Source organism: Carcharodon carcharias, chromosome 3, assembly GCF_017639515.1.
Source record: "Carcharodon carcharias isolate sCarCar2 chromosome 3, sCarCar2.pri, whole genome shotgun sequence".
In the NCBI taxonomy this organism is placed as follows: domain Eukaryota; kingdom Metazoa; phylum Chordata; class Chondrichthyes; order Lamniformes; family Lamnidae; genus Carcharodon; species Carcharodon carcharias.
Window position 1 is genome coordinate 77793607 of NC_054469.1, and position 25920 is coordinate 77819526.

The window sequence follows — 25920 nt, forward strand, 5'->3', positions numbered from 1 at the left end:
TTCTGTGTCTATAATACATCCATTAGTTAAAAAAAGTATGAAGCATGCATCATACAACCGCTCAGACTGTTGTCCTTCACTATTCATCAGACAAAAAATGTTCAATTATTTCTTTTATCAATATTTCCTTTCATGTCTCTAATTCAGTTTTATTTATCCATTGCCATACATCTCCAAGGATGGATAAGTTATCTTCAAATAGCACTGAAAAGAGATGCTTATGATTTCTTGAGGTCTATGAAACGGAGTCTCCAAAGCTAATCTCTGTGCTGAATTGTGCTGCACACTGGCAGCTTGTGTTCTGCTGTATTGAGCGTATTTCTACAGAACAAGCCTGAGAAGCCCTAACAAAACTTACTGAGTAAAATAGAATCTACTCAAAAGCTGACAAAAAAGATCAGACTTCGTGCTACTGAATTTGTTAGTATTGTCAATAGTTGAAAATAAGTACTGCTTTAGAATTATGTGAACTAAATATAATGGGGGTGAAATTGATCTTTGGCATCAGTGGAAAAGAAAATTGCTGCAAAGCGGATTGACAATTCGTTATCATTCAATGTGTGCTACCACCCAAGACTAATTTGTCCCTCATTATGGTTAAAGATCTGAGTCCTGCCACATGACAAACAAATGTTTTTTCAATTCAATTAACAAAGCAATATGGGAGGTTGACTGAATTGAGATATCATATTCATAGTAATACCAGTTGTAAGCCACGTATGTACTCACGGGTCAAAGACAAGTCGAGTGATGTATTCCTTAGGCATTCTGGGTAATTGATGGGAAAAAACATTCTGTAATCCAACTAGCCACATCATCATTTTCTTGTTTGGTTTTTGGCTCAGTGAGTTTCCTACAACATGGAACTCAATTACGCCCCTTCTTTCTTCAAGCCTTGCTGCCTCGTCTCTGGCTGCATGTGCAGATAGTAAGCTAGTCTTGTAAAGGACAGGATAAATAACATTTTCCCATTATATTTTGTAAAGTTTAAATGGATTGCAATCAATTTCCTGAATACTTGAACCACATAAATTGATTTAACAAGGCGACCCAAAACTCCATTTTCTCTGCATGTCCAAATTGCAATAAATGCCATACATGGAACAGGGAGGAAGTTGTAACTAAATCAGGAACTTGCTATTACAAATAATGTATTCATGCGATCTGAAACCCAAAACTTAACTATTACTTAACTTGCCTATTTTCAATAAAATATAAAGTAAAAGTTGTAATTCCAAAGGACTGACAATTATATTTGCATATTGTAATAACTAACCCATGTTTAAACAAATGCCACAAACGCTTCACATTGATTGTATATCTATTAGGTTATTACCTAATACCAGATGCCGAATTATTCACTACTGTGCATACATTAAAATCAAAATGAGGGATCTAGATTCAATATTACAGAATATATCTCAAGGGTATTGCAATATAGCTACAAAGAGGATTACAGGTTTCTAATTTGGGTGTTGAAATCTCATATATGAATGAATTTGATTCATGTATGAAATTTCAAAACCCAAATTAAATTCTTGGCATCAATAAGCTTTGGAGGGGAGTTGAGGGAACAGGAAGACAGAGTCATCTTATAAAAGTCAAGGGAAAAACTTAAAAAGGGATAATTGGCTTAACAATTTTCTTTGTTTAAAGCTGGCTTAACCAAAAAACACCTCAGTAACAAAACTGATTTTCACTCCATGTACTTACCTCTGGACCCAACATTGCAGCTGGGTCTGTGATAGTTGACATTACTTCATTCACTAGTTCCATAGGGATATCCCCCAAAACTCTCTGTCTCTTAGCATCTTCTGTATTAAAAGAGTCTGTAGGTTTCCTTTTCTCTCCTTTACAAACAAACAATTCTGTCAGAAATTCTATCTGGTTCAATGATAAGTCTTTTAAGATTTTTGTGATAAAAATTGATAAAATATATTTAAGGTGACATATGACCAATTAGTAACATAGAATAGAGTGCTGAATCTTTTTTTGCGGTGGTATGAATATCGCACCACCATATTTGAAAATAACAGTTCAAAAGTGAGGTTTTCTTAATAATCCCTCCCTACAAATGCACAGCTGGGACTGGCAACTAAATGCCACAGATAAATCAAAACTATACCTTTTGAGCAGCCACTTTTACAAAAATATCTAGAAATTAATTTGCAATCCAGACTTGTAAAGCACTGGGAAAAAAAGAATGAAAAATGTATCATATTAAAAATCTACTTTTTCCTATTTGCTCCCTTCTCATTTTCTCCCTGAGATTAGGCATCACCTACTGCTGAGTGTACAGACACTGTAGATAACCCATTCCCAAACTTACACCTGGCACCAGGAAAAATGTTGACAACAGTCGGGAATAAATTATCTGGTGCATTTGTCCTCCCTCTGGAACTTCTTTCCATGACAGTGTGGCTGAGGGTAGGTACACGGTGGCATTGGGAGTAAAACTTGTGTCAACCACTTCATGGCTTTGTGAGGTGACGATCTGGCTATGGCTATATGTGCAATAATAGTGACAGAAGCTAACATTGTGTTTGATCTCCTTATAAGTTCGAAGGCACAAAACAGACCATTAGACAAGTTTGATGCTGGTGATATGAAAAATTTCATCTACATCCAGTAAATGAAAATCTTACCAAGGCCAAATCATTCCAAGGTGAAGATCAGGTAATGGTGTCTATCCTCTTCTCAGGTAAGAAGATAGATTTCATGAATTATATGTAAAATGCAACAAATTGTTGGCTGAATAATGTTACTAGTAAAGTCTCTACGGATGATGCTCACAAGGTGTTCTACAGTGACTTGTGCAAAATGTTCATCTGCATTCAGTAAGGATATGGATCAATAGGTTTTGTATCATTAACACCTTTTGCCAGGCTTCAGCAATAACCTCCCCATTTTTAAGATTTATCAGTCCGTCATACCCAATATTTGCTCTGAGCCAGAAGACACTTTGTTCCTCCAGACAGGACTCAAACTTCCACTGTTGGTTTGGTCAATGCTGGCAGAAGCTGGGCTCGGTCCATGCCCGAATGGCTTCATGTTTGGCAGGATCCCAGGAACCACCGGAGGGTTGACAACTAACATTCCAAAGACACAAAGAAGCCAAAATAATGAAACAATGATCTGAAAGTATTAAGTTTAGCTGAGGTGTTATAACAATGTGCTCAGCACATTGCGTAAATTAGTCAAATTTGTTATAGAAAAACTTGTTATAGGAAAGCAAACAAGAAATAAACCTGAGCTAAAGAAAGACTTTTCAAAAAACATTTTAATTTTAATATTCCCTTTTTGTTAATTTTTTCTGAGACTCCAAACCTGTTGGAAAATTCAAAAAATGCTGACCATTAGTTACCTGGTTGTATCCCTAGTTGGATGTTACCAGAGGACAGCATGAAGTCTAAATCCCATATAGGAGAGTTGTGGCTGTACACTTCTTCCTCTAACATAGAAAGGAATCTATAATGTAAAAAAATGCAGTAGTATTTTCTATGCACACTGTAGTAGCTTTATATTTGGGAGATGATAACAACATTAACAGTTTTCAATATCCAGAATTTTGAAATATTAAAAGAATGTTGGTCTCTCTGTTCCTGCATTCCACTTAAATGGTATAATTTAGTTTATGCTACCTCTTGTCATTTATTCTACCAAAATGTATCACTTCATACTTCTCTATACTAAATTTTGTCTGTCAGATGTCTGCTCACTTCACCAGTCTGTGTCCTCCCGAAGGCTGCTGCTATTCTTCTCATTGCTTAAGATATTTCCCAGCTTTTGTATCATTTGTAAACTTTTAAATGATGCTCCCTATACCTAAATTCAGGTGCCTTTGTCACCTCAAGATGCAATGCTCGCTGGACCAGTTCCCATTCTTTATCCCCACCTCCCATAAACCCCAGATCATCCTCAATTCCTCCTCTGCTATCATATCATGCAATGTTCCATCACTCCTGGTTCTTGGTCCCTGAAAGCTTCAAGCTTAAACTCCTAATCCTTGTGTTTAAATTCTTTTTTCGAGTCACCCCTCCCTATTTCTGTCACTTCTAGGCATACAATGTCCACTATTCATTAACACATTGTTGCCTATTGGTTTCAGCAAGATCCAATGCTCTGGAATTCCCTCCCTAAATAAAAATAATTTCTGTAGCTGGAAATGTTCATTGCCACCTCTCTAATGGCAATCTTATGGCAATCAATCACTTTTGAGTCAACTGCCACCATTTGTATAAATAAGTACACCTGTTTTCATGCAATAAAAACAAAAAATGCTGCAAAAACTCAGCAGGTCTGGCAGCATCTGTGGAGAGAGAAACAGAGTTAATGTTTCGAGTCCGTATGACTCTTCTTCATGCAGGTGTACTCTCTCTTGGTCCTAGTAAAAGTGGAACTTGTGGATTATCTGGTTGGGAGTTGTTATCCGCTAACCTTGTCTCTTTGAGTGGCATAAACTAGGCACGGCCACCCCATTGGTTGAAATTCTTTCAGTAGAAATGAGAACAGTCACAAATCCTACCTCCCTGCCAAATTAAGTTTTATTTAAATCCTCCCAGGTCCAGAAATGTTGGGGCCATGTTAGTTCATTTTCTCTCCCCCCATCCATCACCCCCACACCCCCAACCCACCACCATCTCTTTATCAAATAACTACATTTCAAAAATTACCTCATTGTCTATGAAGAGCTTTGGGGCATCCTAAGGTCAAGAACAATGCTCTACAAATGCAAGTTCTTTATTTACTTTTTATGTTTATAAAATTGCAAACTATCTCCATCAGATAGACCTAAAGCTAATATGATAATTTTTTAATGGAATCATTTAAATGGAATACTTTGTTTAACAAAAGCTTTAGTATGGATTCTAATTCAAGTGCGCACAGACTATGTAAAACAATATGATGGAAGAGCATTCAAGAAATGAGACTGTAGAAACTTCCAAATAAATACTTACTTTGGAAAATGGGTAAGGATCAATGTTTGTTTTTCTAAAGGTAGCTTATCTTTCTCCTGCCTGGACTTCTCCAGTAACTGACGTCTCATGACAGTAAAAACAGCGCGAAGCAACGTCCTGCCAAAAACCTGGGTGGTTTCATGTCTTGGGAGACTGTCACAGAACTGAGGGACATTACAGTAACAAAGCCACCTGAAAAGCATTAACAAACTTATAGTTGAGTTTATATAAACATATAATGGAGATACAATTCTCACAGTCCATGTATGAATAATTAAAGCACGATTTGAACCAAGCATAGCCATTCTTGGTAAAGTAGTTATATATCTGAACCAGTCTTAGAATTCAATATGGTTCATTTATAAGTTGCTAATGACTCTGGATCTCAACCTATTTTGTGCATATCTGGTGCTTAAATGGCTTGAGTGCAGCATAAATACAGGCATGGAATGGTTGGGCTGAATGATCTGTTTCCATGCCATATATTATGGAATTTGTTGAGGACAGGAAACTCCCTCCTGAAAGCCCATATGAAATGAGGTTCCCTGTTCACCAGGGACTGTGCTGCATACAGAAGTTCCTTTCTAGACTATTCTATTTTTTTTCTGTCATCATTGAAATTCTTAAGAGTTTTTGTAGTAATTAACAGGATCAGTTCCTAGTTGTGGATGAGGAAGGCCATCTGGCCCATTGTAATTTATCCATCCAGAATGCCCCCTCTTCAGTATCTAATTGTTTTTCAAAAGATTTTCGGGTTTTTGTCTTAGCTATGTTATTCTATGGATTCATCATTCTTTATTTAAAGAATAAATTTCTGATATCCGTCCTGAATTTACCTTTTATTAGTTTAAATCTGTGCCCTTTATCCTAAACTCGCAATTTAACTTAAACCAACATTTTGGATTTTCCTTTTCTAATCCTTTAACTGTCTTATATGACTTTGTAAGACTGCCTCTCAGGCATCTCCTTTTGAGCCTGAAAATTCTAAATTTCTGTGTTGGCTCTCATTTATTTTCAACAGTTGCAATTATCTTTCCCCAAGGGAATTCCCCTTTATCTGTATTTTTTGGAGGAATAGAAGGGGGACCAATAAAGGGCTGGCATTTAAACACTACTAGCCATATAACAGAATCTATGGGCAGAATTGGACAAAACTCTATTCGTCCAAGAGGAGCAGGACAGACTTATACTGCATTATCTAATCATAACTGCAGCAAAGTTGCTCCACGGCCTTTAGCCTTTATAGCTAGGGGTCATTTCAGACTTACAACGCAGACATTGGTAATAAGGCAATTAGCTGTCCAGGATGTGTAAATGTGTAAAATGAGTGACCAATATTTTGTTGCTTGAATAAGCAAGTTCATCTCCTTCACCACAAACAATAATAGTATGATAGGACCAAGACATTGTATAGAGTGGCAAGGTTCCTAAAGTTTCAGGGTTTGCAGATTCTACCTATGCGGCCCTCCCAATCCCAAACAATACAATTACATGATCAAGTAGAAAAGATTCCACTCTCTTACTGTTCTGCTCATTTGCAACCATTACATTGGATTATGTAAGTTAATGCTTGTTTTCCAGGCAGCTGACAGAATTTTAAGGGAATCAGTCATCTCATCAATATTTCATACACAAAACAAACTTCAGTGTGGATCCTAGCTGATGGAAATTTTGCAGTATCTCAGGCACCAGTTGTGCACATGGTAAAATAAAGAGCTGGCATTGACCAGAGTAATCATCAAGCACACAATTTGCATGTTGAAGCGGTACTTCAAATATCTGGATAGATCTAGGCCAATACAGCTGAAAATATTGTGCGAGTGTTCACTGTTCCTTTGTGACAGTACGTGATATATCTGCTCTTAAACCTCAGTGGCGGTGGTATTTGAGTTGGTTGGCAGCTATTTGAATGGGAGATGCTTGGGGTTGTGGTAACCCTCACATTCCATGAGCTAACTCCTGAGATGCACAAGCTGCAAGCTGCAACACTTCAACTACCAAATGTATTTAATTCATTGGATGAGGTTGTTATCAGCATTTATTGACCAGCCCTAGCTGCCTGAAAGTGGTTGTTGGCCTTTCAATGGTTTTCGATATAACTGAGCAGTTTCCTAGATGGCACTTAAACATTTACCATGTTGATATGTGAGACTGGAGCCACACACAGTCTAGACTAGATATGATTGAAAGGTTTTCTTACCTAAAAGACATTATTGAACTGTTAGATCTTTACAACAAACCAGTGACTTCAAGGTCAAGCCTTCTATTTCCAGATTTTTAAAATTTGAATTTAAATACTCATATACTGTCATGGTAGGAACTGAAGTCAAAGTTCTCTGTAATAATACTTAAGGCCACTGCATTACTAGTCCAGCACCATAAGCACTACTGCACCATTGAGCAGCCAGCGCCCAAGTGTTTTCTGGCACCTGTCCAAGTATCAGAGGGGGCTTACAAGATGGTTGATATGGCATCCTGAGACAGCATCATAATTTGTGCCAGCCATGCCCCTATTACTGAGTATTTTATCACCATGGCCACTGATAGCCATGATGGCAGACCTAATGACACAAATGAGATCAGGAAATCCTACCTCATGGTTCTTTGGACAGTTCACAAGCCTGTCAAAAATGGAAGAGATTGCCCAATCTACTCTGTATCCTAGACTCTAGGTCTGCAACCTGAGCATCCATTGGAGAAGCCTCAAATGCCCCAAGGATTTCTTGCTGGGTGGGGGACTGTAGTATTGCAAAACTGTCATGCAAGGTTGCACACATGCAACTATCAGACCACCCCAACTGAGCCAGCTTGTCATGGTCCCTAATATTTGTTGTAACACTCGATTCTCAGAAAGCATTCTTCTTCTAAAACTAGCCCCTTGAGGTCACCAGCCCCAGCAGCTGGGACAGAAACTAGTTGGTCCTCTAGATAGCAGGTTCCTCCTTCTCTGGCACCAGCAACACTGGCTCCTGTTCGTTTATCACTTATGCTGTCTCATGCAGTGCATTCGCCTCTAGCTCATTCTTCAAATTCTCTGGAATGAATGGACCTGAGCTGGTCCTTTAGAGGGATAGAGGGAGTAATGGTATGTCCTGTGAAGTACTGGTGTGCCTGCATGTAGTGAAGTCTGGCTCACTTTTCAGTGGTGTACCTAGAGAAAGGTAAGAGGGAGGACAGATTCCGATCTATCCTGATGACTAGCCTTCACATTTAGCTTTTAGTAAGAATGACATGAATAATGGCAGATGTAAGTGAATTAAAGAATAGGAAAAGAGGGAAGAAGAAGTTTAGAACAAACCCAAAGATGCAGCAAACCTCCTATTTCCTATCCCATCACCTTCTATGGCCTCCCTTCACAGGATTTCAAGAGTTTCTTCCTCATATGGGATTTGAGGTTTAAAGTTAGGGGGTCCTCCGCCTGTAACTGTTTTCACTCAACTGTTATGGGCTGTCTTCTCCTGCAAGCAGAGTAAAAGAAGTGAGACATTCCAATTGTTAAGATGATATGAAATAATATCCGTGTCAGGATGCAGCCCATAATAGTTGTGAGGCAACATTCAGCTACAGCAGATAGAAATGTTCTTTAGAGCTAAATGCATGTACTTTGTGAGTAAAGAAACACTTCCAGGTGAAGGCTGGGGTATAAAAAGAATCCTGCAGATATTCTTGGAATGGTTTGAAAGTGCTCAATGTATGAGGGCTAGATAATTTTAATTGTTATATATATGCGTTGTACATTGCTTAAATAGAAGACTGTTGTGTGTTTTTAAACACTTTTTGCACTGCTTCACATGCTGGTGTAATGAAGTTGCATCCATGCTGGTGACCATGTCTTCCCATTTCTACGTGCTGCTCTTTAAGATAATCTGTGGCATTTACTGCCAAAGAAGGACCCCCACCTGCAGAGAAACGCTAAGGCCCTATTGAAAAAACAGGCCACTCAATAGCCTCTTGCTCAATCTTTAGACGTTTTTCACACCAGCTTATCAACTTCCAAATTTCCGAGAGCAATTGGATTTCCCAGCCTAGCTGTTTACATCATAAGCTTTGACATCATAAAGTTTCCCACCTCTAATATTACAGTTAGACTGATCTTGTAAATACATACAGAGATCAGCATACAGTGTCGACAAGTTTTACACTGCTTCATGATTGATGTAATCTGATTAATCTCTGCCAATGCATGCTTTAGGTCAAAATTCTGAACTTCATTTCCCAGGTGAAGTTATGTTAGAAAATAAAAGTTAGAAGTGAGGAAGTCAGCTTATCAAGGGCCTTCTGTTTGGTACCCTACTTCTCTTAATGCAGCATCTAAATGTATTTTCAATAACCTCAAGGTTCTTGCCTGTACTAACTCAGATTATGGGCAAAACTTTTAGCTCAGTATGTGGGCATGCGCCCAACCTGCTCGAGCGTAAAATGACATGCGTTGACATCAGGTAAGCGTCCTGATGTCAACATACAGGCACACAATATTTTGTTCAGCGGGCATGCACCGGAGTTGGCAGCGCACCCGCCACCAATTAAAAGGCCTGCTAAAACCATTAAATTATCAATTAAATAGAACTTTTCACTGCATGTCCACCTTACGGTTGGTGGGCAGGCGAAAAAGCCAAGCAGCCTTTGTACTATTTCCAAGCCACTATCCCGACCTTGGAAATATATCGGCGTTTCTTCACTGTCACTGGGTCAAAATCCTGGAATTCCCTCCCTAACAGCACTGTGGGCGTACCTACACCACATGGACTCCAGCGGTTCAAGGAGGCAGCTCACCACCACCTTCTCAAGGGCAATTAGGGATGGGCAATAAATGCTAGCCCAGCCAGTGAAGTCCACATCCTGTGGATGAATGAAAACATTTTTAAAAAAGGGAACCTCATCCACGGGCGAGATGAGGTTTACTAAAGCAAACAAAAATAAAATAAAAATTTTAAAACTTAATAACATGTCTCTGCTCATGTGACAGTCACATGAGGGGATATGTTTTATTACAATTTTAATGTCTTTATTTTGTTTTATATAACTTTTCATCTCCCTGAGGCTGCTCTGTGCCTCAGGGAGATTATGAAATGCACACTTGTCCGCATGCATGAAGTTTGCGCTCGCCCCTCCGCACAGGCGGCGCCGAGCGCTGCCACTCACATTTCACGCTGGGCAGGCCTTACTTGGCTCACCAGCGTGAAAACACCTTCCAGCCCCGACCGCCCCCGCCAAGCCCACCTGACACGGGCAAGATTCTGCCCTATGTTAAATATTTAGCAGACTAAGGAATGATGTCCCTTCTGATACCCATTTTAAATTTACTCATTTATATATGTTTCTCTGGTCCCACCTAATTAGTTATTCTAAATTAGTAACCTTTGCTCACTCTTTCTATACAATTCAACATACTTTGATGAGGTCACCCCTTAACTGCCCTTTTTAATAGAAAAGGCTTTTTTAATCCTTTTCTTAGCTCAGCCCCAGCATAATTTATATAAGTGAGGAAGAAGGATTCAAGGAAGGGGATAAACCAACCATGGTTAACCGAGGAAGTTAAGGGCAGTGTCAAATTGAAAGAAAAAACATACAATGTTGCAACGATTAGTGGTAAGCCAGAGGATTGGGAAAGTTTTAAAAACCAACAAAAGATAACCAAAAAAAAGAGGGAGAAAATAAGCTGAGGATAAACTAACAAGTAATATAAAAACGAATGGTAAGAGCTTCTTTGAATATATAAAAAGGAAGAGAGAGGCCAAATTGAACATAGGCCCCTCAGAGAATGAGGCTGGGGAAATAATAATGGGGAACCAAGAAATGGCAGAGGAGTTGAATAAATACTTTGCTTCAGTCTTCACGGTAGAAGATACTAATAGCATTCCAAAACAATAAATAATCAAGGGGCAAAAGTGGGGGAGGAAATAAATACAATAACTATCACTAGAGAAAAAGTACTAGGGAAACTAATGGGGCTAAAGACCAATAAGTCCCCTGGATCTGATGGCTTGCATCCTAGGATATTAAAGGAAGTAGCTACAGAGAAATTGGATGCACTGGTAGTAACATTCCGAGAATCGTTAGATTTTGAAAAAGTCCCAGATGATTGGAGAACAGCCAATGCAACACCCTTATTCAAAAAGGGAATGAGACAAGAAACAGGTAACTAGTGCCCAGTTAGCTTAACATCTGTCATTCGGAAAATGTTGGAGTCTATTATAAAGGACGTAATAGCACAGAATTTAGAAATACATAATCTAAGCAGAATCAGCATGGCTTCATGAAGGAGAAATCATGTCTAACAAATTTATTAGAATTCTTTGAGGAGGTAATAAGCAGGATAGATAAAGAGGAACCAGTAGACGTAATATACTTGGATTTCCAAAAGGTGTTTGATAAGGTACCTCACATAAGGCTACTTAATAAGATAAGAGCCCACGGTGTTGGGGGTAGTATATTAGCATGGACAAAGGATTGACTAACTAATAGAAGACAGAGAGTTTGGTTAAGGGGGGCATTTTTGGGATGGCAACCAGTGAAGTGCCACAGAGATCAGTGCTGGGGCCTCAATTATTTACAATATGTAAAAATTATTTAGATGAGGGAAGTGAATGTACTATCGCCAAGTTTGTGGATGACACAAAAATAGTTGGGAAGGCAAGTGGTGAGGATGACACAAGGAGTCTACAGAGGGATGTAGACAGGTTAAGTGGGCAATAACTTGGCAGATGGAATATAATGTGGGAAAATGTGAAATTATCAACTTTGGCAGGATGAATAGAGGAACTGAATATTATTTAAATTGAGAAAGAGTGCAGAAGGCTGCAGCACAGAGGGATTTGGGAGTCCTTGTGCATGAATCCCAAAAAGCTAACATGCAAATTCAACAGGTAATAGGGAAGCCAAATGGAATGTTGATCTTTATTTCAAAGGGAATGGAATATAAAAAGGGAACAAAAGCAGAAATAGCTGGGAAAACTCAGCAGGTCTGACAGCATATGTGGAGAGGGAGACAGAGTTAATGTTTTGAGTCCATATGACTCTTCATCAGAAAGGGAAGTCCTGCTAAAACTATACAAGGCACTAGTTAGACCACATCTAGAATACTGTGAAAATTTTGGTCCCCTTATCTAAGGAAAGATATACTGGCATTGGAGGCAGTCCAGACAAGGTTCACTAGGTTGATCCCGGAGATGGAGAGATTTTCTTATGAGGACAGGTTGAGTAGGTTGGGCCTGTACTCATTGGAATTTAGAAGAATGAGAGGCAACTTTATTGAAACATATAAGATTCTAAGGGGGCTTGACAGGGTAGATGCTGAGAGGTTGTTTCCCCTTGTGGGAGAGTCTAGGACCAGAGGGCATAATCTCAGAATAAGGGGGCAATTTAAAACAGATATGAGGAGGAATTTCTTCTCTCAGAGGGTAATGAATCTGTGGAATACTTTACCGCTGAGGGCTGTAGAGGCTGGGTCGTTAAGCATATTCAAGGCTGAGATAGACAGGTTTTTAATCAGTAAGGGAATCGAGGGTTACGGGGAAAAGGCAGAAAAGTGGAGTTGAGGACTGTCAGATCAACCATGATCTCATTGAATGGCGGAGCAGACTTGATGGACCAAATGACCTACTTCTGTTCCTACATCTTATGGTCTATAATTAATTATCGTTGCTATCTTGTACACTTCTCAATGTAAGTATATGGTTTCTTCGAGTTTATGGCAAAAATTAAATACAATAGTATAGGTTGAAATTGTGCTTAGTGATCAGTAAAAGTATTAGGTCCGCAGATTGTATAATGAATTCTGAGTAATGGAAATAATTTTAATTAATAAATTATACCCTCTGCATTCTTCTAAGGATCGTAATAAAAAGGCAAAGGAACTCTTTGTACAGAGACTGTGGAGAAAGCAAGCATGACATCAAGATATGTGGTAAATGCAGCACCGACATTTGAAGAGATGTGTAAAAAATGCATGACTTAAAAGAGAAATGCAAAGTACACAGCCTGAGGGAAGATCATCCTTATACTTACATCGACAGAATAAGCTGTCATGAGGATGGAAGAGTGAGCATGAATAGCTTAATTATGAGGAAGAACCCTATTGAAATAACACCACAAAGCCCTCATATATCAAACGCAACAGTTCATTCAAATAATAGTACAGCTGCAGCCATAATGGCATTAATCATCTCTTCCTGACCTATCAGGTTACTGCATAATGAACTTGCTACTCTAAACATTTCCTTTACAGGACAAGCTGATATTTAATAAAATAAAATGACAGGCAGCTAGAAGTGATACAATTATATCCATATACTTTTTGAGGAGGCAAATATGAACATAATAGCTCATAATGGGTGATACCAAGCCAGGTGTGCAGCCCCATCTACTGGTTAGTGTCCTGGCACAATAATGCCTTCATAAAATCTGATTGGCTCAACATGCTTTGTAAAGTACGGGTGACACTACAGATTTTCATAGCATAAAGGAGCCCATTTACGCAGGTATAGTAAAAAAAAAGGAAGGCAAATAGTATATTAGCCTTTAGCAAGGGGGCTGAAGTACAAGAGAAAGGAAGTCTTGATTCAATTATATAGAGCTTTGTGAGACCACATCTGGAGTACTGTGTACAGTTTTGGTCTCTTTACCTACGAAAGCTTATACTTTCTTGAGAGGGGGTGCAACAAAGGATTATTGGATTGATCCCTAACATGAGAGGGTTGTCCTTGGAGCAGAGATCGAGTAGAATGGGCTTATATTCACTGGGGTTTAGGAGAATGAGAGGTGATCCCATTAAAACATACACAATTCTTAAAACGCTTGACAAGGTAGATGCTGAAAAGCAGTTTCTCCTGGCTGAAGAGTCTAGAACTAGGTGTCATGGGGTGGAATCATCCCAGATTTGCACAAAGTGTGGTAGTGGGTTGGAAAAACGATGTTTTATCCACTGGCCGCAATGGCAGTTTCTTATGCTGTATTGTCCCAATCCCACCACATTAATTATGCATTCCTGGGAAACATGTTTCGATAGCAGGCAGGCTCTTATTCGCCTGCGCGCTATCACCTCACCACTTCATCACACCGGCGCCATTTTGAAGTGCAGCTGCACGCACACCTCTCAGTGCTTCCAGCCCACAGCTGCTACAAGGAAGCCAAGGCCCCAAAAGGCACAAAGACTGCAGCACACACACCCCCAACCCGGTTTAATGATGTGTCCTTCGAGAGCCTTTTGGATGTAGTGGAGGCCTGCCGTGATGTCCTCTACCTGCACTCTAGCCGCAGAAGAGTCCCCAATCCAGCATGGGAAGTGGTGGCAGCAGTGGTCAGCGGCAATGCCCTGCGAAAGGGGACAGCCACCCAAAGCCGCAAAAGGATGAATGGTCTCATCCGTTCTGCCAGGGTAAGTCACTCTTTTCATCATCAACTCATACACATCCAAAAGGATCTCACACTTCAAGGGACAACGCCATTAACTCTCACGCACACCCTCACATCTCCATCAGGCTCATACACTCTGGAGCTCACAGCCTCATTCTGTCCATGTCTCCAGGCACCACACAAACATTCCACTCAGTGCCATGTGTTCTACTCACACTCTCTGTTTTCATGCAAGAGAAACTGCTCATACTCTCTATCTGTTTTCATGCAAGAGAAGCTGGCTCACAACAGGGAGAGGTCCCAGGCTGAGGGTGGAGTGGCCCACATTAGGCCGCTCACTCACTTTGAGGAGTGTACGATCACGCTGACTGGTGAGGATGTGGACCGTGCCTGCGGCGACGATGAGGTCGGCGGTCACGTGAGGAACCTGCAACACATCATTCCTCTCTCAACGCAACTGTGAATGCTCTCTCTCCTGCTTTTGACTGTGCTGCCATGCACGAGTCATCTCTACTTTGGTTCACAGGGAGCTCTGCCAAGGGACCAACATCCTCAGCCAGCAGTACCTCAGCTCCATCCATGTTCTCACCTCCAGCCAAGAGGACTCCTCTTCCATTGAAGAGCTGGAAATAAGCAGCTTGGAAGAACCGTCACAGAGCTTACCCACACCCTGCACCAGCGCAGGGACACACACCTTAGAGGGACCTAGATGTAGTGCAAGCTTGGGTTCACAATCTCGTGGTCACCGCACACAAGTGTCCACAGCAATAGGAGGCAGGTTCAGCCGAGCTCTCTGGTGCTTAGAGGACTGATGGGGAAGAGGCATCTGTGAGGTCCGAGTCTGATGATGAGCCTCATTCTCGAGTCAGCCGAAGGCAGGGGAACATCACGCAGAGCTGTTGGAAGTCCTCAACAGAGTGGCATGCAAGTCAGAGGAGTGCGTCTGCCTGCTCTCTGATGAAGTGATGACCACATGTGCGCCTATAGAGGTCTCCATGGGGATGATGGCGGACAGCGTAGAGACCCTGGTCCAGCAGAATGCGGAGATGTGTGCAGAGCCGCACTCCATCACGGGAGACATGGGTGAGTTCCTGCAGTGGCAATGCGAGAGGGAAACGGGTCACCTCCCAGGTGTTCCTTCCCCTCAAGGAGTCAGGCTGGGGCTCCCGGACACCTTAAGGGAGGAGGAGTGGCTGCTGGTCACCCCTGGGTCATCCACTAAAGAATCTCAGAGGCTGATCTCTCCATCTGAGTCCCCTTTGCCTGTAAACCCCTCGACCTCGTTTTCCTGTTACTGCAGAAGGAGCAGCTGACCCACAGGAGGACAGTCAAAGCAAGCCGGGGCCCCCAAGCTTCCGGCTCTCCAAAGGACCCACATCTAAGGCTTCAGAGGCAACAGGGCTAAACTATTGCACAAGCTGTCTCCGCCCCTGCTGTGGTAGTCTGAGCAGCAACTAGAAGTCCAAGGCATTCAAAAGTTAAGAAATTCTGATCACAGTTGGTTGAACACATTTTGTCACTTTATCAGTGAAAGTCAATATATTTCTATATTGTAATGTGTAATGGTGTCTTTCACCTTCATTGACAGGCTTCACGAGTCCTCCCCACTGCATCTCCCCATGCCCCACCCACCCCACTAGCAGTTCAGTTGTATGCAGCCCGCCCATGAGTGACTCTGGAAGGAGAAGTGAGCATGTTTGTGCCTTTCGGAGGCTCATGCAAGCACTCTCCCACACGCATGGATCCTTCCTGTAACACATGCATCTCAATGTCCTGAGCATTTTCAATGCTGCCCGCTGGGGTCTGCTTTCAGTTGACCATCTGAGCTGACCTGCATCTCCATCCCTCCATGTAGCACCTGATCTTGCCACGACTCTCATTTCACTTTCGATTTAGCCAGCATGGTTCTAATACAGTTTTTCTTTCATTCCCCCATCCTTTCCCCTCCCTTTCCCCCTTCACAGTTGACCCCCCCGGCATCACCTTCCCTCTGTGACCAACCAGACACAACCATTTCCTTTTGGGGATGTCCAGGTGAGCGTGCACGTTCCCTTCCTGAAAATCCCACTCCCATCCACATTAACCTCCTCCTTCCCACCCCCAGGGTCCTTGTCTGCCTCCGAGTCCCCACCAACTACCCTTATCATCCCTTCTGCTGATACTGTCAACCTTCCCAACCTACTGCCTCACACTGCCCATGGTCATTCTCACCATTCCCTCATACCACGCCCACCCTAAGTTCCCCCTTTAGGAGGCAGTCATGGACTCATCAGAGCCCTCCCTTGCAAGTTCACCTGGACATTCCACCCCCAACCCCCCGACTCCTTCCTCCCTGCAGACTCCTTCCCCTCTTGGAACCCTTTTTATCCCTTGGAACCCCTTTCACCCTCATGGAATTCCTTTTCCCCCCTTGGAACTCCTTTTCCCCCCTTGGAACTCCTTTTCTCCCCTTGGAACCCTTTTCCTCCCTTGGAACCCCTTTCCTCCCATGGAACCCTTGCTTCTTCCCCATTCCTAACTCTTTCTTCCACCCCTACATTTTCCTCCAGCCTTACTCCTTCCCCCTTCCTGACTCCTTCAGACACCTTTACTTCTTTCTCCAGCCTTACTCAATCCCACTTCCCAACTCCTTCCTCCGCACTTACTACTTCCTATACCCTTACACCCTCCCCTCTCCGCACTCCTTCCTCCCATTGGACTCCTTCCTCTCCCTAGATTTCCTCCCCTCTCTGCACTCCTTCCTCCCCCCAAGACTGCTGCCTCCCCTGGACTCTTTCCCCTCTCTGCACACCTTCCTTCCCGACTCCTGCCTCCCTCTGGAATCCTTCCCCCCAAACTCTTTCCCCCTCCTTCCCTACAACTTCCACCCGCGCCCCCCACCCCTTACACCTACCTCCCCATTTGCCGTCTTCTCCCCTGTTGCCCCCTCCTGTGCCGTCCCAACCTCCCCCAATGACACCTTCGTTCCTCCCTCTCAACCTCCCCCCTGACACCTTTGTTTTCCCCATCCCAACCTCAACCCCCACCTTTGTTCTCCCCTCCCAATCTCTCCCACCCTGGGACCTTCATTCACCACCCCCCCCCACCCCCCAACCTCCCCCCCTGCAGACACCTCTTCCTCTCCCTGTCGATCCTAGATGTTCCTCTCCCAAATACAGCTGGACCTTCCTCTCCACCCCCTCAACCATCATCCGTTGAGAGCAGACCCTCAATGACAACTTTCCACCTTCCGTGAGCTGCTTTGCAGCACAGCCATTTCCATGAGAATCCACCCAGCATGCCATGGATGTTCCTCCAGGGTCCCGTTGCTGTCAGGCTCCAGCATCTTCTGTTCTTCGGATGTCCGCAATGTGAGCAAGGCCTTGGTGGTAACTCCCGACGCCTGGGCATCAAACCTGTTGAGACATGTTCTGCACCGGCGTGTTTTCCCGCCGACGTGGGTGGACGATCTAGCGGGCTGACCTTATAATAATATGCAGAGGTTCCCAACGTCCAATGGCGAGAAATGCAGCCCGCCATTGATGGGCTGACAGGACGATCACAAACTGGTTTCACAACGTCATGAATCTGATTTTTGGCCTTCCCGTCATACTATCCAACGGATACGGAAAATTCTGCCCATAGTGTCAGGATAAGAGGTTGCCATTCAGGTCTGCCATAATCTTACTGAATGATGAAGCAGACCTGAGCAGCCATATGATTTACTCTTACTCCTTTTTCTTATGTTTAGACGATTGTGTATATACTGTTTCTTTGATAGAGCAATCCACAACTAACAACCCTCAAGTTCTCTAGAGCAACTTACTCTATTTTAATTATTGAAAACATCACTCTAGGAAGAAATAAACTCTATCTCAACCATTCTTTCATGGCGTATAGTTCCTTTTCTTGTTTTTTCCTCCAAGAATGTATTATATCACACATTAAGTTGCAGCTGTCACCTGTTTGTCCATCTTGCTGCTGTATGTTTTCCTAAAGTCTTTTACAATGACTCCCAATGTTTTCCAAAACCTTACTTTTACGTCATCAGCAAATTCCATATTGTGTTTTCTACACTGAAGTCCAAATTATTTATATATATCATAAAGCAAAGTGGACCTAATGTTAACCCAAGGTCACCACTTCCAATCCTACACTAATCCAAGCAACATTCATTTATGTCAATTCATTTTTCCTGCCAACCAAGTTTCCATCAATGGTCCTCTTATGCCATCTGCCTGTTTTTTTTTAAACAATCGCCCTTTGAAGCATGTCAACCAACACCTTTTGAAACTTATTTGCAGCACATCAATTTCTTTCCCTTTATCTATCCAACTGATAACTTAAGGAAAAAGTCCAGCCTCTATTCTTAACTGTCCACACTTTTCTCAGAGATAAGCAAGACATAAGGCTACTGTGCGCTGAACAAATCATAATTAATCCTTTAACATATTCAATTCTGGTTGTATTATAAAGACTGTATAAATGCTTTGGAAAATATACAGAAAATAACAAGACTGATTGCAAGTGAAGATATAGACAGTTATGAAAAATTAGAGATATTTACATTCAGGGTGATAAATGTAAGATTAATTCAATTTATACGAAAAGATCTACTTGTTTATCTAATCTGTTCTATATATTTGTGATGCCCTATACACCACGATGCAGAAACTTTCTACCCACCTAGAGCCATATAATCTTCCTGGCAGAGGTGAAAAACCAGATTTAAATACTGGTCAGTGAGAGATAAAAATCTGGAAAATTCATCTCCAATCATTTGAGGCAATTAAAACTTGTCCAGGGCATCTACTTCTTGTACAATGATCACTGCACCACAGAGCAACAGGTTTTATTTCCTCTTGAAGGAATATAGTGAATCAGTATTCCCTGCAAGAGTCAGCAATCTGTTTCACAAGCCTGTTATTCTCTGGGAAAAGAAGAAATGCCTAACATGCAGTCTAGGTCATATGTAATTTATAAGCATGACCCCTGGTTCTCCCTAGCCTATCCAGTTGTAATAATTGGTCCATATAAATACAACAGGGAGCTGGATAGCTTAGCTGGTTAGCTAGCTAGTGTGTGGTTCAGAATAATGGCAACAGCATGGATTCAATTCCCACTCTGGCTGAGTTAGACTTGGGCCCTGCCCCAGGAAGTGGCTCAGAATAAAGCATTAGCAGACAATGAGTCCTCAGGCAGAGCACCATGATCGTAATACAGCCCCTTCATTATATTATTAACCTCTTATCAAATTTTTCCCGTCTATTCTTTTCTCAGATATACAGACCCATACATATCCATATTTAATGCAGAAAAATGGAAAGTGATTCATTTTAGTGGGCAGAATGTAGAGAGACAATATAAAGTGAAGGGTACAACTCTAAATGGGATACAGGAGCAGAAGAACTTGGGTGTATATGTGCATAAGTCATTGAGAGCTGCCAAGATTGAGAGCACGACTAATAAAGCATACAGATTTCTAGGCTTTATTATTGGGGCATTATTGCGTACAAAAGCAAGGATTTCATGTTAAACTTGTAAAGAACATTGGTTCCACCTCAACTGGAGTATTGCGTCCAGTTCTGGGCACCACACTTTAGGTAAGATGTGAAGACATTAGGGAGAATGCAGAAAAGACTCACGAAAATGATTCCAGGGTTGAGGAACTTTAGTTAAGTATAGATTGGAGAGGCTGGGACTGTTTTCCTTGAAGATGAGAAGTGACAGATTAGATAGAGGTATACAAAATCATAAGGTGTTTGGACAGAGTAGATAGGCAAAAACTGTTCCCGTTGGAAAGATTGAAAACACAAGGGCACAGATTTAAGGTAATTGGCAAAAGAAGCAATGGAGACATGAGGAAAAACTTTTTCACACAGCAAGTGGCGAGGGTCTGGAATATACTACTTGGAAGCAAGGTCAATCAAGACATTTAAGAGGGAATTGGATTGGGGAGAAGGCTGGGGAGTGGCACTAGGTAAATTGCTCCTTCAGAAGGCCAGCACAGACACGATGGGCCAAATGACATCCTTTAATGCTGTATTCATTCTGTGAGCCAGCTCTTTAAGTGGATAGCTAAAGAGTTTTAGACTGGGAATTAATCTGATGGTCTTCCTCTGTTCCCACTCCATTGCCTCAATATACACATTATACAAGGACACCACTATGCTGAGACCTAAAACAGGGTCTAATACAAGGACAAAATGGAATGCTTTGTTTTTTGGTGAACTGAACTGTGAATACACCCTAGAACCCTGTTTGCTTTGGCTGTAACTTCATGGCATTTGTCATGAAGCTTTACAGAGTGATGGACTATAACATTTAGATCTCACTCTTTCATCACTAGTTTCAATGTTTCCTGCTGGGCGTATATATATATTTGGCATAGACCTAGCATTAGAATACAATTTTCTATGTTAAATATCAATTCCAAAATGCAGGTTCATTCCAACATATTCAGATCAATTCAGGATAGTTAAGCATTCTTAACAACCCTAACACATCCTAACAAATCCTGGTGTCACATGTAAACTTGCGGATCATTACCCCAATATCTACGTCTAGGTAATTAACAAAAAAAAAGCAAAAATCCTACCAACTATTCCTGTGGGATATCACTGGTGAATGGTCTCTAAGTAGATCCAAATACATTGACAACAACTTTCTGCCTAGTTATTCATCCAATTCTAAACCCACTGTAACAAATTATCACTAATCTCACTAAATTCTATCTTGAGAGGCACCTCATCAAAAGTTTTCTAAAAGTCCTAGTAGACAATGGCCAGAATTTTCCAGCCCCTCATGTCAGCGGGATCTGCTGGTCCCACCGATATGAATGGGGATTTCAATTGCTCATTGGTCTCGCTGTGGGATAACCTGCTGCAGGGCACCTGGAAAATTCCGGCCAATATCTCCCAAGTTACCCACTTCCATGGTGTCGTCTTCAAAAAAACATATTCAAATTTATAAGGCACAACTTTTTTTTCTGAAAGCTGTGTTTGGTGTCCCAAGTATGGCAATCTCTATTTAAGTCGTCATATAGGGCATCTCTAGTTATACCTTTGGGCATCTCAACTATTATTGAAATGATGTAATGGGCCAATATTTAGCCAAGTCTGCATTATGACCCTTTTTAAAAACTGGAACTACGATGGAATCCCTCTAGTCTGAGGGAACAGTCCCCTACTCCAGCAGACTATTAAAGAGGTGAGCAAGGTGCTCACATTGCACCATATTTTTAAGGAGCCTCAGATAAATATCAGCTTGGCCAAAAGCCCAAATTATTTTAAGGCTCCTCGGTTCTAAGACAGTATCTTCATCTATTTCTGATTTCAAGTATGCAATAGGACAAGAGGACTTAAATGTGAGATTAGTGAGAAGTAAATTTAGAAACGTCATATTGAATAACCTGGGAGGCTAAGTTGTAGAGGCAAAACATTAGTCTTACCATGATTCTATAGAGTACTGAGCTTTGATGGGCAAAATACTATTTCTCATCCTTTGATTTTCTTATTTTCTTACTATGGTTTGCCATTTTACATGCACCCTTAGTGAGAACAATAAACGTGGGCCATCCACCAACTCCACTGAATTTTCCACCTCTGGGTTAATCATTTATCCATTGTAAATTTCTGTCTTGTATTGGGCTGTCCCCAGGAGAATACACAATGAGAATCAGATTCTTTGTTCTGGTTCACTACTAAAAGGACTGCAGCAACTATTTAAAAGTAAATGTCATGTAAAGTGGCCATTGGCAGGGGAAAAAAGCAAATTAAAGCAATGGAGAGGCCAGAATGAACTTGAGGCACAAAATAAACAATGATAATGGCACAGGAACTGAATGTGTGTTTGATAGATACCAAAGTGGAAGTGTAACTGAACAAGTAGGCTTGGACCTTAAGGATGCTCCAAAGCACACTCCCCTGAAAAATAGCAATGAAGAACTTATGGGCTTTGTTGGACCTGCATTCTGCTTTAGTCCATTACTCATGTTGAAGTGTTGTTAGTCAGGCTAAAGAGGGTCTCTAAGTAGCCACTCTCACAATCTGCTTTCACCTTCAAATAAAGATGAACAAAGGACTGTGTTAAAATGAAAGCATCATGGCTGCCACCTAGGCAGAATGCCTGCATGATGTGATTGATGTTCCTGCTCAATAGTAGGTTTAAAATGGGGGAACACTAACATTTTGTGATCATTTATTCTGTCATATTGTAATCCAGCCATTGCATGTTTATATACTATAAATAATCCAATAAGGAATTTCAACCCATGGAAAATTTTCATCCTATTCCCTTCAGTTTTCAAAGAACAGGTGAACTAAAGTTTGGTGTCTCTGTTCCTCAGCCCCATAGTTATCTGAACTTGCTGTAGGCTATGCCCCGGCCTTCACTTATTGGAAAGCTGTGATATCACCAGGCAGCCACAGCAATAAATTTTAACACCACTGCACTCCTAATTTGTTCAGCTGAAGTAGTTTCACTTCCTGCATCCTATTAAAATCGTGGAAATCCCGGGGTGGAATTTTACACTGGCTGGATTCTATGATCCCGCCGAAGTCAATGGACTTTTGAACAGCTCACCGCACTTTACAATCCTGCCCGCACCACAACAGTGCCATAAAATTCCACCCCCAGTCTCTCTTAACTGAGTTAAAGTGAGGTTTGTAAGGAGATATATTCAGTCCTTCATGTCCTTTTGTAACCTTTGACTTCAGCTAGTCTCCAGGGTCATCACCAACCTACCTCACTCAGTAAATCTTAGTCAGGTTTTTTATGTGAATGATATAATGGACGCTATGCTACAAATGTATGTCATTGTGTTTTAACTAAAGAACAATTGCAACAAAAAATGAGAGCTTTTAAAAATTAAAAGTTATAGCATGGCCTATATCAAGTCTCACATCATTTAGGGGTTTCATGCTTTGTAGATGGTCCATCTAATACCTTGTATAATTAACTTTGTATCCAGCACCATCATCATTTGGTGACCGAAGCCTCCGTTGTGAGGGTGTTTCCAGCTGCCAGTAGTTGATTCGATTCAAAAACATTTTGGACAGTTCACAAATAGTTTGCCTTTCCTTTGATGGAAGGTGACTAAACTTGTACTGTACAAAGTTAGTAACTCCCTAAATAAAAAAGGAGCAAATGTAAATAGCATGTTAAAAAAAACTCATACAGCTCCTTGTAGCATGCAACAACATGTCAGTTGAAGATACCGTGTTTGTTTCTACTTGTCAATTCACTTTAGAGAACAGCGTAATTTTTGTATGCTGGAACTGATCTCAAAGAAATGACAATAATAGGAAACTGCACTACTTTATAATCAGAAAGAAGAATGCAAGCAATGTGGAAATTCCAGTCTTTCCCCAACTTTGTCAAAACTAATCATCTATATGGTCTTATAAAACATGAGCATTCAAATGTTAACATATTCATCTGAAAATCATCTCTCCACTGCTTTAGCCAAGGTATTAACCAGCTTAAAATAAATAGGTTAATGCCTCTGCTAAAATAGCAGAGGAAGTGCTTCAGACCAACACTCTAATGCTTATATGTTAATATTACACAGAATAATCACAAACCTCAAGAGAAAGTTCTGCAATAAATAATTCCTGATCACCAACTATAGCCAAAGAAACTCTAGAATCTTCATCTATCACTATGACCACACATTATTAAAATTTATTTCCCATATGAATTTTCAAATTCAAATCTCCACCTTGTGTGTTATTCCCTAGGAAAAGGGACAAGGAGGTGAGAAAAAATGCAGAGTAATTTAATTTAAAATGAATCTTATCATGTCTCATGGATAGGTAATTCTGCTTAGGTAGTTGTTCCATTCGAGATAAATACCATGGCCCCACATTTATAAACAAGTAGATATTGTGTACATGTTAGGGCCACTTATGTTTTATACTCTACACTACTATGAATTCTTCTGCACCTATTTAATCTTCTGAGGAATAACTCTACAAAATTACTCCCTCATTCCCAAATGCAATCACAGTGACTAAGCACCTCAAACAAATGAGCTGATCAAAGAGCATCTGCATGGTTTAGCGAATGGTGGGTCAAATCTGACTAATCTAATTGAATTTTTTGAGGCGGTCATTAGCATGGAGGCTAAGCGAGACCAGTATACCAGGGCTTGAAATGTTGAATTATAAGAGCAAGTTGAATAAACGTAGTGTGTATTGTTTGAATTTAGAAGGACTTTAAAATCATAGAGGGATTTAATAGAGAAATTATTTCACCTGGTTGGGCAATCCCAAATAAAGGACATAATTTTAAAATTATAGCTAGGCCTTTTTGGATTGAAATAAGAAAGCATTTTTTAATACAAATTGGCAGTGGACATTTGGAACACTTTCCTCAAAAGGCTGTGAATGTTGGATCAACTGAAATTTTCAAGATGGGAATTGATGGATTTTGTTAGGTAAAGGTATCAAACAGTAAAGGTAAATAGAACTGGGGCACAAATTATCCATTATCAAAGTAAATGCTGGAATATATTCAAGGGGATGTACAGCCTACTCCTGTCTTATATTCCAGAGCATTTTTGCAGTCCATTGCCACTATTCAACTCTGATTTGCTGACCATCAAGCATGATTTCCTTTCCCATATGTCCTGTTGGCCCCAGAGACACATGAACCATCGGCCTTGCTTTTCACAATGACGGAGAGCCTCTCCAACATTGCAAAAATGGCGGAAAAACCCAAATCCATAAATCCCACTCCTGATCATGGCAGCTACCATTTTCACAGGGGCGGAAAGGGGCCTGGGTCAGGATTCACAAATGCGCATTCTGCAGAGGCGGCTGCCCACAGAAATCAACAGCTGCCTCCACTCATGTGTCATGAGAGGTGTCTGAAACCCTACGCACACAGATTAGACTTGGCAGGATCAGGTCTGATCTTTGTTTGGATAGCCAGGGTACCCTTTTCAAAAGGTCTTGAAACACTTTAGGGGGAGGTCAGGTACCCTATGGGGGAGGTCAAATGACCTTTGGGAGAGGCAAGGTGTCCTTTGGGATTTCTAAAAGTAGGCATGAATGTGTGTAAAAAGTGCATAAATTCATTGGAACTGTGAAGCTCATTGGATCTGTCAAAAACAATTGTCAAAAGTGTCAAAGTAACTGTCAAAGGGAGCTATCAGACTGTCAAGACATTTAAAACTCCTACCCTTTAACTCAGAAAAATCTATCTGGAGTGTTTAAAAATGATTGCTTGCTATTTTACTCTTGTCTGTTAACATAAGCCTAAGGGTTACCATTTCTGGATTAGCTACGTGGCTGATTTCACAACTTATCATAGCAGGGTGCCTGCCATTTCAGTTTGATTGACAGCTCCAAATGGTTATGGACTCTTGAAAGTGGGACCATGAATTCCAATGCTGTTTTTGAAAAGGGATTATGCAATTGAATGAAAATGTTGCTGTTATAAAGGATAATGCAGCTGGGGGAATGTAAATATAGTAATTGGGTTTTTATGAATGAAATTTTAAAAAACATAAAGTCTGCAATAGGAACTTGGAATTTTTATTTTGTTTAATCTCAGCATGCATCCTCAGGTCTGCTCATGGTGAATATCGGGTGAGCTGGCATGGTAGGTATAAGGGCAAAGGGTG

At 41.1% G+C, this 25920-nt stretch overlaps 1 protein-coding gene across 4 annotated transcripts in view; it reads right to left on the reverse strand.

Annotated features, from left to right (window-relative positions):
• kat2b (K(lysine) acetyltransferase 2B) overlaps positions 1-25920 on the reverse strand; it is a 127720-nt gene that overhangs the window by 69093 nt on the left and 32707 nt on the right. For all 4 annotated transcript variants that reach the window (XM_041183467.1, XM_041183469.1, XM_041183470.1 and 1 more), the window contains exons 5-10: positions 23238-23419; positions 4959-5150; positions 3365-3468; positions 2934-3089; positions 1714-1850; positions 730-938 (exon numbers count right to left, since the gene is read on the reverse strand). In XM_041183467.1, coding sequence (XP_041039401.1) covers positions 730-938; positions 1714-1850; positions 2934-3089; positions 3365-3468; positions 4959-5150; positions 23238-23419 — 980 coding nt within the window. The remainder of the gene's footprint in view (positions 1-729; positions 939-1713; positions 1851-2933; positions 3090-3364; positions 3469-4958; positions 5151-23237; positions 23420-25920) is intronic.